Here is a 14816-nt window from a genome sequence, read left to right on the forward strand (position 1 = left end):
GCTGGCAAATCGTGCATGTTAGGTCGTTATCGGGTCAACACGATAACGACACGACACAACACGAATACAAATGCGACACGAAAACTATAGCAACACGATTTGAATCATGTTCACACGACACGACAAGATCTAGTAAAAATTTGATAAAAAACGACCCAATAAAAATACGATAAAATAAAAATTAAAATAAATAAGAAAGGGTATGAAATTTGTGTTGCTTAGCGATAGAACAAAGGACGATATTAGAAAAAAAAAGTTTTCAAATGGTCAAAACTCCTAACTTTAAAATAAGAATTAAAATAAATATTTAATAAAAATAAAATATTAATTTTAATGAATTACACAAACCTGACACAAAATTATTGTGTCCTTATTAGGTCGACACGAACTCGATAAGGGTTGACACTAACCCATTAATTTCGTGCGGTTTTGTATCGTGTTTTCGTGTCGTGTCCAAAATTGTCAGTCCTACTTTTTCCATCCCAATAATAACGTCCCAAAAATATGGGAACGCAAATTAAGAAAATATAGATAAAGTAAATGATAAGAAAGATAGAGATATCAGGCATCCACTGTGGTGCTACCCTATAGTGGTGCCACATGTGTGTCACCTCAACAACTACCTCTACCCTATATTTTCTCCACTATAGCACTACATCCTTTTTAACTATTCATCGACCCCACTATCATTATTACTTTTACCACAACATATATATATATATATATATATATTATTTATGTATTTTCATTTTTATTTTATATTTTACTTTAATAAATTTAATATAATTATATGAATAAATAATTTATTTAATTAATAAAATATAATGCTAAAATTAATATAATAATACTTAAAAAATTGTAAATTGAAACACGATTTTTATTATTGAAAATAACATTCTTACAACACACAACTAAAATTAAAAGTTCCAAAAAAATACATAACAACATAATTTAAATATCAAACAAACACACACATATAATGGCACTAATCATCGCCGAATCGTACCCACACGTGCTCAACCAAGTCGGATCGAAGTTGATGATGTATTTTTTTTTCACGAACTCTAGGACCTCTCATGAGGTACTAATTGAATCCTCTCACTGAACCGGGATTTATTTCTCCTGCAATATTGTTGCTCGAGACGTACTTAGTTCATCTTCAACCCATTGGCATGCCATTTCCCCTTCATCTTCAATTATCATATTATGTAAAATAATGCAAGCATACATAATGTCAGTGATGTTTTCTGTATACCAGAGGCGACTCGGACCTCTAATCATTGCCCAACGAGCTTGGAGAACCCCAAATGCGCGCTCAACATCCTTTATCGCAGCTTCTTGCATTTCCTTGAACTTCCTTCTTTTTGGATCTTGAGGATGTTGGAAGCTCTTGACAAAAGTTGCCCACTCAGGATATATACCGTCTGTTAGGTAGTATCCATGGGCATATTGCGTGTCATTTACTGTGAATGAGATGGACGGTGCTTGCCCTTGTAGAACGTCGTTGAATAGTGTAGACTGATTAAGCACGTTTATATCATTGTTTGACCCTGCAACTCCAAAAAAAGCATGCCAGATCCACAAATCTTGAGATGCAACCGCCTCAAGCATAATTGTTGGGACTCCATGATCGCCACGGGTGAATTGGCCTTTCCATGCTACTGGGCAATTTTTCCATGTCCAGTGCATACTATCATCCTCCATGTATTGGCGCGTGTACTCTTCCATAAAGGCTTCAGCTGCAGATGCAGCTGTTTCTTCAACATCACGCTCAGAAGAAGATGAAGACATAAGTCGTTTGTTTTGATGTTATGAAGATATATATTGGATATGAGAGAATTGTTCTTCGTAGATGATGAGAATGAAGTATATGGTACATATATTTATAATAACTAAGAGGTAACCGTTGGAGAAGGCAACGGTTACTTTCTAAATTAATATGACCGTTGGAGAAGGCAACGGTTACTTTCTAAATTAATATGACCCTTCGAGAAGTCAAAGGTTACTTTGGAAATTAATATGACCATTCGAGAAATCAACTATTATTGAAACAAGTACATTTTATTGAAAGATAAATTTAACGGTTACACACAACACAGTTACAGAATTAAAAATAAATCTTAGTGGATACAAGATAACACAACTAATTATCATCTTCCCATTTTTTCAGTATCTTCTCGCAGTGTTTTTTGTGCAAGTAAAGCTGCATTTCTGTCATCCCTGATGTGTCCTTCATTACGAGTTCATACTCTTTTAGACGTTGCCTCTCCTCCTTCAGACGTTGTTCCTCATTTTTTAGAAGCTGTTCATTTTTTTATAAGCGTATTTTCTTCCATTATACGTAGGTATTTTGCTTCATTGGTTTCATGCTCTTTTGCAACTTCACGCAGTGCATCGAGGTCATCTTTTTTCCCTTCCCCTTCTCCTTTCTCTTTGCCGCTTTATGCCCCATTGGGTGACTCGTGGGAGTTTCTTCCGCTGTAGAAGATGATGTGTAGGCTTCTCCTTCTGTATTTTTGGTTCTCTTGGATTCTTGAACATTTCCTTGCACCTCGGCAAACTTGGGAACTTCTTTCAAAAGTCTCCAAACTCCAACACATTTAAAACCTTTTGTACCGTGATGCTGCTTGTATTCTGTTTGTGCCATCTCCATAATATCAGCATCATTTGCACCGCTCTTCCAGATGCTTGCAATCATATTGTAACATTCAGAAAACCATTTCACCTGTTTCTGCATCTTGTAGAAATGAGCCTTCAACTGTTTAAACTTTCTGCTTGGAGTGTTGGCAGGACGATTTTCATTGTAGGCTTTCGCAATGCATTTCCACATTTTGTCCATCTTTTGCTCGTTTCCAACAACTGAATCGATGCTAATATCGATGTAACATTGCGCAAGAACTTCACACTCCTCATCTGAATAAAACACCCGGCGCATGTTGGTATTCTCTTCGTCGTCGTCGGATGAAGGCTCAACAGAGAGATTTATATTCTCCAAACCTTGAACTGCCTTTCCTGAAGATGGTGTGCCTCCATCAGTACCACTCCCATCTACACTGGTCCTCCTGGAAGAGTCAGAAAACATAAACCCATGTGAATGATATCCTAGTGGGGAAAATCCTGGAGGGGGATACCATTGTTGAGGATATCCGTATGGCTGAAATCCCTGAGATGGATGCACTTGGGATGAAAATTGAAATGAAGGGGCTGATTGACTCATGGGATTGTTGGGATATATTTGAGGATTAGACATATTTGGCCAAGAGAAATTTGGAGGGCGAATGTCGGAATTTTGAGAAGGATCGTTACAATTTTGTGAAGGAGAACTTGAATTTTGTGAAATTGAATTTGATCCATATGGACCAAACCAATTTGAAAATCCACTCATGATATTTCTAATTTTTTTGGAGAAGAACTAAATATGATAAATAGATGAAGAGTAATTTTGGGGTAAGAATCATATGATACATGAAGATAGATATAGGGAAAAATACCCTTATTAAATGTGGCCGTTTGAGAATTGAAATGTTACAATTGTAGTAGCTTCGTAACATCACATCAAATATAGTAGTAGCTTCGTATCATCACATCAAATATAGATGAAAAGATATGTCGATCTCTGACAAATTTATTTGTTTGATTGAAAAGAGTTGGAAAATGGAAGGGAAACAAATAGGAAATGGATAGGGAAAATGAAAAAAAAATTAAAAAAAAAAGAAAGAAAACGGACGAAAACAAGCAAAAGTGGAGAGGAAAGAGGTGGGCCAGGCGCGGTCCGTCAATCCCAGGCGCACAGCGGGCGCGTGCAATGCACGCGCTCCAGCTGTGCGCGCTGCCCAGCGTTTCTTCCACAAACGCGCGTACCATCTTTTGCCTTGGGGGCCCACCGCCTGACTGCTACCAAGGTAGCAAATTTGCTACCTTTCCCATTTTGCTACCCCAAATAACTTCGCCCACTATGGTACTCTCCTTTCCATGTCAGCAACTACCCCTTTTTTTCAACCATTGTGGATGGCCTTAGTGAAAAAGTAAGGGCATCCACTATGGTGCTACCCATAGTGGATGCCACATGTGTGCCACCTCATCTACTACCTCCTTTTTCAACTATTCCATATTTTCTCCACTATAGCACTACCTCACTTTAACTATTCATGGACCCCACTATTATTATTATTTTACCAAACCTCAATATATTTGTGTATTTAATTTTGTTTTAATAAAATTAATATAATTATATGAATAAATTAATTTATTTAAATAGTATAATTTAATTTTAAAATTAATATAATTATACGAATAAATTATTTTATTTAAATGATAACATAAAATTTTAAAATTAATATAATTATGCTAACAAAAATTAAAATTCAAACGCGTATTTTATTGAAAATTAATTTCTTACAACACATAACTAAAATTAAAAACACAAATTTAAATACACACAACATGAAAATTTAAATACCAAACGAAAAGTGTAAAGAAGAAAAAACAAAATAAATGAAACAAATAGGAAAGGAAAGAGAAATTGAAAAATGAAACATAGGAAATGAAAAAGTGGGGTAGGGGAAACATTTGGGTCCCACGAATTCAGTTTGCTTGCTACCCCAAAATTCTTGCTACCCAAAAAATTTTACTCCACTATGGTTCTACTCCTTCCACGTAGATTACTACCCCACCATAGTGGATGGCCTAAGAGATAAATAAAATTAATGATGACAGAAATAGAGAGAGTAGATAAAGTAAATTATTTCCTTTTTTAGATTGAGACATTATAAATGAAATGCCTAAAAGAGAAATTTTGAACATTATTTTTGGAACAGAAGGAGTACTACAATTTAACTATTCTCTTTATATTTCTCCTTTTCTCTCTTTATTTCTCTATCTCTCTCTTTGTAATATTTTCATTTGTTTTTCCACCAAAGAGAGAATATGAGATAGAAAAGTAGGGACCACTAAAATGTGCTAAAATTTTCTCATATTTTCTTTTTTCTTATTTTATAATAATAAACTTACATTAAAAAGGAACACACTCTTAAAGTATATGAGAGATGTACATGGTGGGAACACCCGCATGAAATATATCCTTAATTGTCAAAAATGAACATTATTAGAAAATTACTTGTATAATTTACTTTCTAATAATTTTGTAGTCTTTGGGCAAAATTCTATCCGTTTATATGATTAGAACGGAAGAATGTATTAATATTTCATAAAGAAGAAGTAATTATTTTTGTGAAAATATGAAAAATATTTAAAAGTTGTATTTTATTGACTACGCGTGCTCTCTCTCTCTACGCGTGCTAGCTCTACGCGTGCGACCAGAAAGAAGGGAGTTTGACACGGCACTAGAATGGCTGTTGTCGGTTTCCGGTGGTAGATTTGAGCCCGGCGTCGGAGCGACGCCGTGCCGCTCCCCCGCGCAGTCACTATCTGCGCCAAGATTCCACCGGAAAGTGCTTCTCTCCGCCACGCCGAGGCACTGCTCGATCAGCGCCCTGCCAGATCCGCCGCTGTCTCCACTTCCAGATCGGAGCCCAGCGCGGAGCCGCTCTGACCTCTCCTTCCTCCGCTTTTGTACCAGAAGCGCGGGGGCGTTCAAGGAGGATTTTCCGTTGACACCATGGTGAGGACTGAGGCGGCTGCCGACGGCATCGTGCACGGCATCGCCGAACCTGAGCCAGGGAAGGCGCTCGACGGCACGCTTGCTGACGCGGGCGTTGGCGAGCTTGACGCTCGTGGTGGCCAGTCCGGCCGTCCACCTCCATTCTCGGTTCTCCTACCGGTGATTGATTCGAGTTCGCCGGAAGTCCATCGTGACAAGGGGGCCTCAATCTTCCCCTGGTTTCTTCTAATTTTGACAGGTCTAGATCCCCTGCCAATGTTCCGTCTCACCAACCGCCTCTCGTAAAGCCGGGTTATTCTTCCGGCGCAGTGGCTGTTGGGCAGCGCTCGTCGGGTTTTTCACCGGCGCAGAGTTTGATCGGTGATCCTAACCAGGCCATCCCTGGTTTGATACAGCCGCTGCCGTCTGTTGTTACTTCAGTAGCGCAGGTGCCGGGTTCATGGCCGGCCCTTCTTCAATTCAAATGGGGCAAAGGCCTAGGGCCCCCAAATTTGAGGGGCCCCCAAATTTAAAATTAGTTCTATTAGTAGTATTTTACTTAAAAAAAATTATAAGTTAGTATTATTTATTAATTTTAAATTATAAATTCAAATGGAGTATTTGATATTGATATTAAAAATTTATTTTAAAATTATAAGTGATACAAATGTGTTATACTTATCATAAGAAAATAAAGTTAATTGTAGAAGTTTTTGAGTTTGTCAAAACATCATATTGTTAATTTAATGTTTCAAATGCATGTAGGATATTGTTAAGTATACCAGTTATTGTAGTGTGAATAGAAATATTTTTTGTAAATTAAAATTGATAAATTCGCATTTGCCGATTACTATGTCTGAAGAAAGATATATTAAATGTGCTAACAATTTTGTGCATTGAAAATGAGATATTGAAAACACATTATTTAGGGCTGGTAAACTTGATCTTAAAAATGTTATTGATGATTTTGCTTTTCAAAAGCTAGAAGATCAAAATTATTTCATTATTGTTATTTATAGTTCATTGTACTTAATAATTAATAATAAAGTTATGTAGTCACACAATCATGAGAGACAATCACATGCTATCTCTATTCGATGACAAAAATCTCAAATTTTAGTATGCATGTGTTGGTCAAGCGGTAAATGGTTAATGTCTAAAGTCAAAGGTCTTGGGTTCAAGTCCCTTATGGAGCGGCCTTTAAATCTCTTTATTTAATAATGTTTGTTTATAAAATAAGAAAAAAAAAGTATATAAAAAAAATCTCAAATTTTCATTTTAATAAGGGCCCCTTTTTTCATTTTCGCCTAGGGCCCCCGGAATGTCAGGGCCGGCCCTGGCCGGGTTCTGCTCCGGCTGTTTCTTTCGCTGGCAAAGTAGCTGATAAAGTCCAACCCAAATCCCTTAAGAAGCCGGATGTTGCAGCGTATGGCCTACGAGGCCTTCAAATACAGCGACAAGGAGAGGTTGTCACCCTCTCAGTGCCCAAATCGGAATATCAAACAAAGTTGGAAGAGTTTCAATTTGCACTAATCGGTAGACTTATCCAACGTAAAGGGGACAAGCCACGCACGTTCGCCGACCTCTCTCATGAACTTCGAACCATATGGCAGTGCGCCGACTGTCAACTGGTGCCCATGGCTAAGGGATTCTTCGTTGTTAAATTTTTGACGATGGAAGCGAAAAAGAAAGCTAAGGGGAGTTCTTTTCTCCAACTGTCAATTGGCCACGTACGCTTCCGTGAATGGACTAGGTATTTCGATCCGTATAAGGAAGTGTCGTCTCTGACTCAGGTATGGGTTCGGATATATTATCTCCCTGTGGAGTTATGGACTCCGGTGATTATTGCTGGTATAGGTCGTGTGCTTGGTCATCCTATGCGAATTGATAATGCCTCCGCAACTGGTTATGTGGGACACTTTGCGCGGGTTTTGGTGGAACTTGACATGGCTTTGCCTATTCTCAACTCGATGTACATTGATGACGGCGATAGATCGTTCTACATTGAGTTTGGTTTTGAATCTATGCCCCTTTTTTGCTCGCGTTGTAAACTTACAGGTCATTCAACGGATAAATGCCGGAGAGCTGATAGGGCCACGAGCAAGCAAAAGATCACTGAGCCTCCTGCTGTGGTTGTGAAGAATCTTGATAAGGGAGAGGGTCCGACTCCTGCATGGCAGCTCAAAGTTGATATTCTTAAACCTCTATCAGGTCATGATCTTCTAGACGCGGCACCTTTTAAGAAAAATGATCTCCCTCTGGCGGGGGATGCTAACCGATATCAAGCGCTAGATGAGGATGAGGAAGAGGAAGTGGAGGAGACTATCATTGCGGACTCCAATTTTGAAGCAGAGCCTTTACATGAGGAAGAAAATGATGGGTCGCCTCACACGGACAAGGCTAGTGATAAGGAGGGCTCGAATGTAGAGGGAACTTTGGAGTTGGATTCTGGAACGAATAGTGGAGCTGTGGTAGAGCAACAACCGGTAGTTGGGGCAGAAGATTCAGCGACCCAGCGGGTTAATTCGCCGATTAAGGAAGTTGATTTTGATAATAAATCAATTTCTTCTCCGGATGACATGGCGAGTCGTATTATTAGGTTAGAGGAGCAAGTTAATCAGGGGATGCAGTTGCTCTCGGAGCAGAAGCGCGGACGTGGTCGTCCAAAAGGCTCGGTAAAGGGACGAGAGCCTATACATGCAATTCCGGAAGGTTGTATTAAAAGTCGTCTCAGGAATGCGGAAGAAATGGGCAACAAGCCGATGGAGTTTGTGGTTGACGTCACCAATAGGCCTAGTATGATTGCAATGAATAATGTCGTCCATAGGCGTTGGTCGGATGATTTGGATAATGATCCTGACTTTCCTTTTTGAGTTGCTCTCCTTCGCTTTTTAAGTTTTGTGCCCTTAGTCTGCATCTTGTGCTCTCAAGGGATGTTTTTTTTTTCACTTTTTAATAAACCTCAATTTAATATTTTTGTGAAAATATGGGAACTAAGTCATACTCTTAAACGCAAACTTGCATTCAATCTTGAAAACGTGATTGCACGATTATATAAACTGAATTAGTAGTCTGTAGTCACGCAAGAATGAACATTTTGGGTGGAAAACTATATTTTTGAGTTTGTGAAAGCAAACAAAAGGAAATCAAACTCGAGCACTAATTTAGCTGCGTCTCTCTCTCTCTCTATTTTGAATACAATTTGTGGAATCAAAGTCCCACATATAAGAATGCAGACAGAATAATACATAAGTGTATACAAACTTGAATACTAGTAATTTAGATGATATAATATCAACAATAAATGTTAGATATTCCCATTTGGCAGCACCATACTATTTTTCATGAGACAATAATGCGGACTTTCCACGTGAGCTTCGTTTTTGGCACCCTCTCTCAAACGCCATGATAATGCTGCACTACAAAAGCAAATATCTGAGAGAGAGCCAAAATGACACCAGTTGAATTTCATCCATTGCTCTGAAATCCCCATCTATTCTTGACATTCAAGATTGGGGGAAAAACCAAAAGTAAAGCCAGGGATACAAATACAAAGTGGAACAAACAAAAAAGGTCTAAGCAGAGCACAATGGCTTCTTCATCGGCGGCGAAAATGGCTGCGGTGGAATGGCTGATGGGCTCGCCTGCTGACGTCAGCGACTATATCGTGCTTCTATGGAAGGCGGTGAGGTCGTATGCGATAGTGCCGCTTTTGAGATTCGCTCTGTACCTCTGCTTGGTGTGGTCGTTCCTGCTGTTTGTGGAGTGGTCTCACATGATGATTCTTGCTGCTCTCGCCAAGTTAATGCGCAACAGGCACGCGAAAAAGTACAAATGGGAGCCATTGAAGGATGATTTGGAAGCTCGGAGCCTCGATTTCCCCATGGTTCTTGTCCAGATACCTATATACAATGAGATAGAGGTCACTAATTCGTCGCTTTTGTTTTCAGATTTTTGAGTTTTTTTTTCCCCCTCTCTCTCTCTCTCTCTCTCTCACACACACACACACACACACACACTGGCACATTGGTGGCAGGTGTACAAGATCTCCATTGGTGCAGCGTGTAGGTTATCTTGGCCAGTTGATAGGCTGGTGGTTCAAGTTTTGGATGACTCAACTGATCTTGTTATTAAGGTATATATATGTGCGTTTCTTGTTTCTTGCTAATTAATTCTGTTGGTTTTCATTGGAGCATAAATGAAGCTTATTTTGAGTTTACTGTTTCTGGTCTCCGGTATATCTACCCTAATTAAATTCTAACTCTGATTAACACTGATAAACTTTAAGGAGGCGTTTGTTTTTTATTGATAACAAACATGATTGAGTATTTTTTATCTATCTTCGTTATTAGTATCTCTCCAATCCCACCATTTCAATAGGATATGAATTAGCTAAAATGATAGAACTTATTGAGGGTTTTAGGATATCCCAAAGTTTCAATACATTTTAGTAAACAATGGATTAGCTTATTATTTTTATCTATCTAGGTTCATTCTCAAAAGTAAACAACCCTTGATTGAAGATTAATAAACCCTAATTTGGGTGGATGCGTCGTGCATCCGGATGTACACAGTTTTTTGCCTTTCTTGGTTTATGTTACCTCCATCTTCTTCTTGCGTTTTCTTTTCATTTTTTCAAGAATCTTTCAATTCATCAAATCTGCAGCTTAGGTTGTCCAATTAAAATCCAAAGATGTGATTGATTGTGCATTCTGCCAAACTTCCAGCCTGTTCAGGAATCTGCATATCCTCTTAGGCTTGTCGTTTATCCATTATTCTTGATTAAATGTGGACTTATCTTGCAGATCTTGAACTTATGAGTATATCAATATCATGTATGATTTGCTGGCTTTTCTGTACTATATTACAGTATGCTTTTGTGACATGGCAACTGTGATGTGTTTGTCTAAATCTTGTGATTAATAACACGAAGGTTGCAGGATAAGATTGAGAAAGAATGCATGAGATGGGCAAGTGAAGGCATAAACATTAGGTACCAGCTTCGAGATGGTAGGAAAGGCTACAAGGCTGGAGCTCTCAAGGAAGGGTTGAAGCGCGACTATGTCAAAGAATGTGAGTATGTTGCCATCTTTGATGCTGATTTCCAGCCGGAAGCAGACTTCCTTCGACGAGCCATGCCTGTCCTCATACACAACCCAGAGGTCGCGCTAGTGCAGGCTCGCTGGAGGTTTGGTAAGCTAGTTGATCCTATCCATGACTAGCCTCACTCACACTTAAGTTGTTAAATTACTTTTATAGCATTGATGTCAAAGTGACTAATGTGCTGGTTGTGGATTTCTGCCTTACATTAGTACTTGATTAGTCAATTGAATAGTTTTCCAGTTGCACGCTAAGCCAACAAAATTTAGGTGGTGTGGCTAATCTAGATAGCATAAAAAACATAATGGCCAAACACTTGAATAGGCTTTTTGAAGGAACTGAGCCAAGAATTTCAAATATAATTAACAATTCAAAAACTGTTAGAAGATACAAACAGAGAGAGAGAGAGTGTGTATGGAGATGGATGACTTTTTCTTCGAGTAAAGCAGTATTTGGAAACCGAATAAACTCAGGATAAAGATTGGACTACGAAGCTTAATAAAGAGTAGTGTGTTCTCCCAGAGTTCTGGTGGAAAGTGAACATGAAGTAGGGATTGAAGCAGCCTATTCTTGTAGTGTAGCATCTGTGCAAGGAATATATATGATAGCAAAAGATACAAGGATACTTAACCTTTAGAATGTAATGGAGAGCTAGACTACCTTTCCGCATGGCCAAATGTGACTTGTATAGAAGTTGTGAAAATTTTGAAATTCATGGTAGTATATACTTGTAAGATGTGGAAAGAACTATCCATAGACTTTAACTATTTCCATAAACTTAATGTATTGATTGAAGGCATTATTATAAAAAAAATTGACTAACAGGCGCAGTGAACAGGAAACTTTCGGGTAAATGAACTTTTCTGTGAATGTGAGAGTTGCTTGGAATTGAGAAAATTTGTGATAGCTCTTTTGTTGATTTTGCAGTGAATGCAGATGAATGCTTCTTGACAAGAATGCAAGAGATATCACTGGACTTCCAGTTTGTGATTGAGCAACAAGGAGGATCATCCATTCATGCCTTCTTCAGCTTTAACGGTAAATTTAAGACACCTGTGCAAGTTGTTAATAAGCCAGTATAAAACATTTTAAGGACACAATAGACATGAAGAGACGTTCTCTTGAAAGCTTAGTAGTTTGTTAAACAAAAAGAAGAAACAGATTATAAACTGGAGACAGTGGCCTATTCGCAAGAGAACAGCATTGAGGAAGTTGATTCAGTTACGCGAAGTTCCTTACTGTTTCTGCCATTGACATTGTTATGCTATCAGTTGCAATAACTGACATTGCACTGTCTCAGGAAGTGGTGGAGTATGGAGAATTGGGGCAATAGACGAGGCTGGAGGTTGGAATGAACGGACCACTGTAGAAGACATGGATCTTGCTCTTCGAGCTGGACTAATGGGCTGGAAGTTTGTTTTCCTAGGAGACATTGAGGTACATATCTTCATTGACTTATTTCCTCTACACTTCATTTTCATGTTCTGTTCCTTCACCATAGGTTTTTCCTCAACAGGTCAGGAGCGAACTTCCTAGTACTTTCAAGTCCTACCGCTCTCAGCAGCATCGTTGGTCTTGTGGTCCAGCCAATTTGTTCAGAAAAATGGTGACAGGAATAGCAAAGAACAAGGTTTGTTCAGTGAAGATACGATATTCATTCACAGTGATTCTACGAACAAACAAGAGATTCAATATGGTTTGTTGCGTTTTCTCAGGATATATCGCTAGCGAGAAAGTTCTATATGATATATAACTTCTTCTTCATACGGAAGATCGTGGGAACTATGTTCACCTTTGTTTTTTACTGTGTGGTTCTGCCATTGGTAAGTCTGATGCCTGAAGTTGATTACCCTAAATGGGGTGCCATTGTGGCTACTCTTACTATTGCCACCGTAAACACAAGCATCTCGACTCCAAGGTCTAGTGTGATTTAATGCCGAGCAATTTGTTTTCTTCTTCTTCTTCTTCTTCTTCTGGCCTAATTTTGAGATGCCTTGGCATTATCTGAAGTTTTTGGAAATTACAGATCATTCTACCTGGCTATTCCTTGGGTCCTTTTTGAGAACATAATGTCGTTTCATCGCACCAAGGCTTTGATAATCGGTCTGTTTGAGGCCAAGAGGGCAAATGAATGGATCGTCACTGAGAAACTAGGAGACGCTTTCGAGGGCAAATCCAGAGCTGAATTAAGTGCACCAAAAGGACCTGGACAGCTTAAGAATCTCAGAGAGAGGTAAAAATTTTGCTACTAGTCTATACTGTCTTACTTTTGGCTTGCGAAAACTTGATTATTTCTCCTCAGTCGGCAGTTTGGAACGCTTGATTCTCGAATATTTAACTGAACTTACGAACCAGACACAATCTTGGAAATTAAATCTATCCATATAGCAGAATGTGCTGAATAAAATGTTTCTTGAAAATATTTCACTTTACATTCTTGTTGCTTGTTTGGTGGTTCATATGAACATGCAAAATAAGACCAGTCGTTGCTTGTCTGGTGGAGTAAAACGTGATAATCATCTGACACTGTTGGAGGGTTCGATACACTATTGAAGGATCGTTTAGTCTGACTATTACACGATCATATATTTCCCAGAATACTACCACAGGAGCTGGGAGTTGCTTCGTTTCTTTTCGCCTGTGGATGTTACGGTGTGTTCTATGGGCATGACAGATATTACCTGTACCTATTCCCTCAAGCCATCTTCTTCACCATTGCTGGATTCGGCTACTTTGGCACGATAATACCAAGCTGCCCTGAGCTCTCTTAGCAGTAGGGCTCTTCTTGACACATGCATGCTTGGATTCTTAGGCAAGAGTAGGACTAACTTAGAACGGCTGACACTGAATCATAGTACTAATTACGCGCAAGATTTTGAGTTGAATTCTTGTGCTTCATTTACAGTTAGTTTTGCCAGACATTCATGATTCTTATGCCAACATTAATGATTCTAGAGTATTCTTTTGTAACTTTGATTTTTGGATATTGTTCAAAAGATTCCTGTTGTAACGGGATCTTGTATTCAGTTGATGTTATTTTGAGTTTTAATCTCATATAGCATTTCAAATAAAGAGTTTGCCCTATTTAAGGTCCAATAATATTAATATAAAAACTTGTGCCAGGTTGTTCCAAGAAGTAAGATTCATCATCGGACACTATTTATATATATATATATATATATATATGATGTATTCTCTTTGGTACTAAGTCTATCTATACTAATAGAAAAAGAGCTTAAGGCATTTTAAGACACAACTTCTGAATTGCCTATTTTACACCTATGACATATTTTATTTTAAGGTTATTTTATACTATATTATATATTTATAAGAATATATTAATTCATTAGATATTACACTAAATATATGTGATATATATCTATTGCTATTGATAAGGCTTATAAATAAATATATCTATCCAATAAATTATTTAATAAAAGTAATGAATTAATAGATTTTCTAAAATAATAAATTATCAAATAAAATAACATTACATGTACAACGTACGTTCTTTCTGCTAGTCATTAGAAAAGAAAAAAAAAATAAAAAATAAGAAAATTTTATCACACTTCAGTGGTTCTCACTCTTTTTATCTCGTGTTCTCTTTGATGAAAAAATATATGTAAAATTTTTTTGAAAAGAGAGAAAAGGAAAAAGTAGATGAGTTAAATTGTATTTTGAGGGTAAAATTAAAAGATGAAAAAAATATACAATATGAAAAATATTATCACACCTATAAGGCTATAACTTGTAATAATATTATCATTAATTGGAGTGAAAGATGAGAAAAGGAGGTGCCCGGAAAATTTTTCCTTCCCCCGAGGAAATATTTTCAACTAAGAGAACATGTAAAAGAATGAAAAAAGGGAAAATATATATTCCATCATTTTCCATCAACGGAACGCACCCTTAGTAGTATATTTATAATTCGAGTGTCTGATATCAGATTCTCCATCTATACTATGTTAAAAAGTCAATATTTAAATTTGAAATCAATTTCAAATTGATTTCAAATTTGAGTGACAATATTGTACTTATAATAACATTGAATGTTTATTTGTAAATTATATTTTTTTCTTTTAATTTCTTTTTCATCTTCATATTTTTTTGTACTTAT

At 37.6% G+C, this 14816-nt stretch overlaps 3 protein-coding genes across 5 annotated transcripts in view; 1 reads left to right on the top strand and 2 right to left on the bottom strand.

Moving 5' to 3' along the window:
- Positions 1 to 1113: 1113 nt before the first annotated feature.
- LOC131006360 (uncharacterized) lies at positions 1114 to 1791 on the bottom strand. Its single transcript, XM_057933553.1, has one exon. It carries the CDS (start codon positions 1789 to 1791, stop codon positions 1114 to 1116), a length of 678 nt encoding a protein of 225 aa, XP_057789536.1.
- Positions 1792 to 2043: 252 nt separating this feature from the next.
- Positions 2044 to 14816, bottom strand: part of LOC131020541 (uncharacterized) — a 1142091-nt gene continuing 1129318 nt past the window's right edge. Inside the window, exon 2 of the mRNA XM_057949433.1 lies at positions 2044 to 2143. The gene's annotated coding sequence lies outside the window, so the exon portion shown is untranslated. The remainder of the gene's footprint in view (positions 2144 to 14816) is intronic.
- Positions 8951 to 13771, top strand: LOC131020322 (glucomannan 4-beta-mannosyltransferase 2-like). 3 transcript variants are annotated; one of them, XM_057949060.1, is made up of 9 exons: positions 8957 to 9521; positions 9636 to 9734; positions 10540 to 10792; positions 11627 to 11737; positions 12000 to 12136; positions 12216 to 12329; positions 12415 to 12617; positions 12726 to 12932; positions 13296 to 13771. In XM_057949060.1, the coding sequence occupies exons 1-9, from the start codon at positions 9189 to 9191 to the stop codon at positions 13468 to 13470; spliced, it is 1632 nt and encodes a 543-aa protein (XP_057805043.1). In that variant the 5' UTR covers positions 8957 to 9188; the 3' UTR covers positions 13471 to 13771. The 3 variants fall into 3 exon arrangements, with proteins under 3 accessions (XP_057805059.1, XP_057805051.1, XP_057805043.1); XM_057949076.1 differs by having other exon boundaries at positions 8951 to 9521; positions 12415 to 12522; positions 12726 to 13771; XM_057949068.1 differs by lacking the exon at positions 13296 to 13771 and having other exon boundaries at positions 8951 to 9521; positions 12710 to 12917.

Source organism: Salvia miltiorrhiza, chromosome 1 (assembly GCF_028751815.1).
Source record: "Salvia miltiorrhiza cultivar Shanhuang (shh) chromosome 1, IMPLAD_Smil_shh, whole genome shotgun sequence".
NCBI lineage: Eukaryota > Viridiplantae > Streptophyta > Magnoliopsida > Lamiales > Lamiaceae > Salvia > Salvia miltiorrhiza.

Coding starts and splice junctions, on each gene's coding strand:
- LOC131006360 (XM_057933553.1), bottom strand. CDS start 1,791: ATGTCTTCATCTTCTTCTGAGCGTGATGTTGAAGAAACAGCTGCATCT.
- LOC131020322 (XM_057949060.1), top strand. CDS start 9,189: ATGGCTTCTTCATCGGCGGCGAAAATGGCTGCGGTGGAATGGCTGATG. Junction 9,735..10,539: donor CAACTGATCTTGTTATTAAG/GTATATATATGT, acceptor CGAAGGTTGCAG/GATAAGATTGAGAAAGAATG. Junction 12,618..12,725: donor ACAAGCATCTCGACTCCAAG/GTCTAGTGTGAT, acceptor TGGAAATTACAG/ATCATTCTACCTGGCTATTC.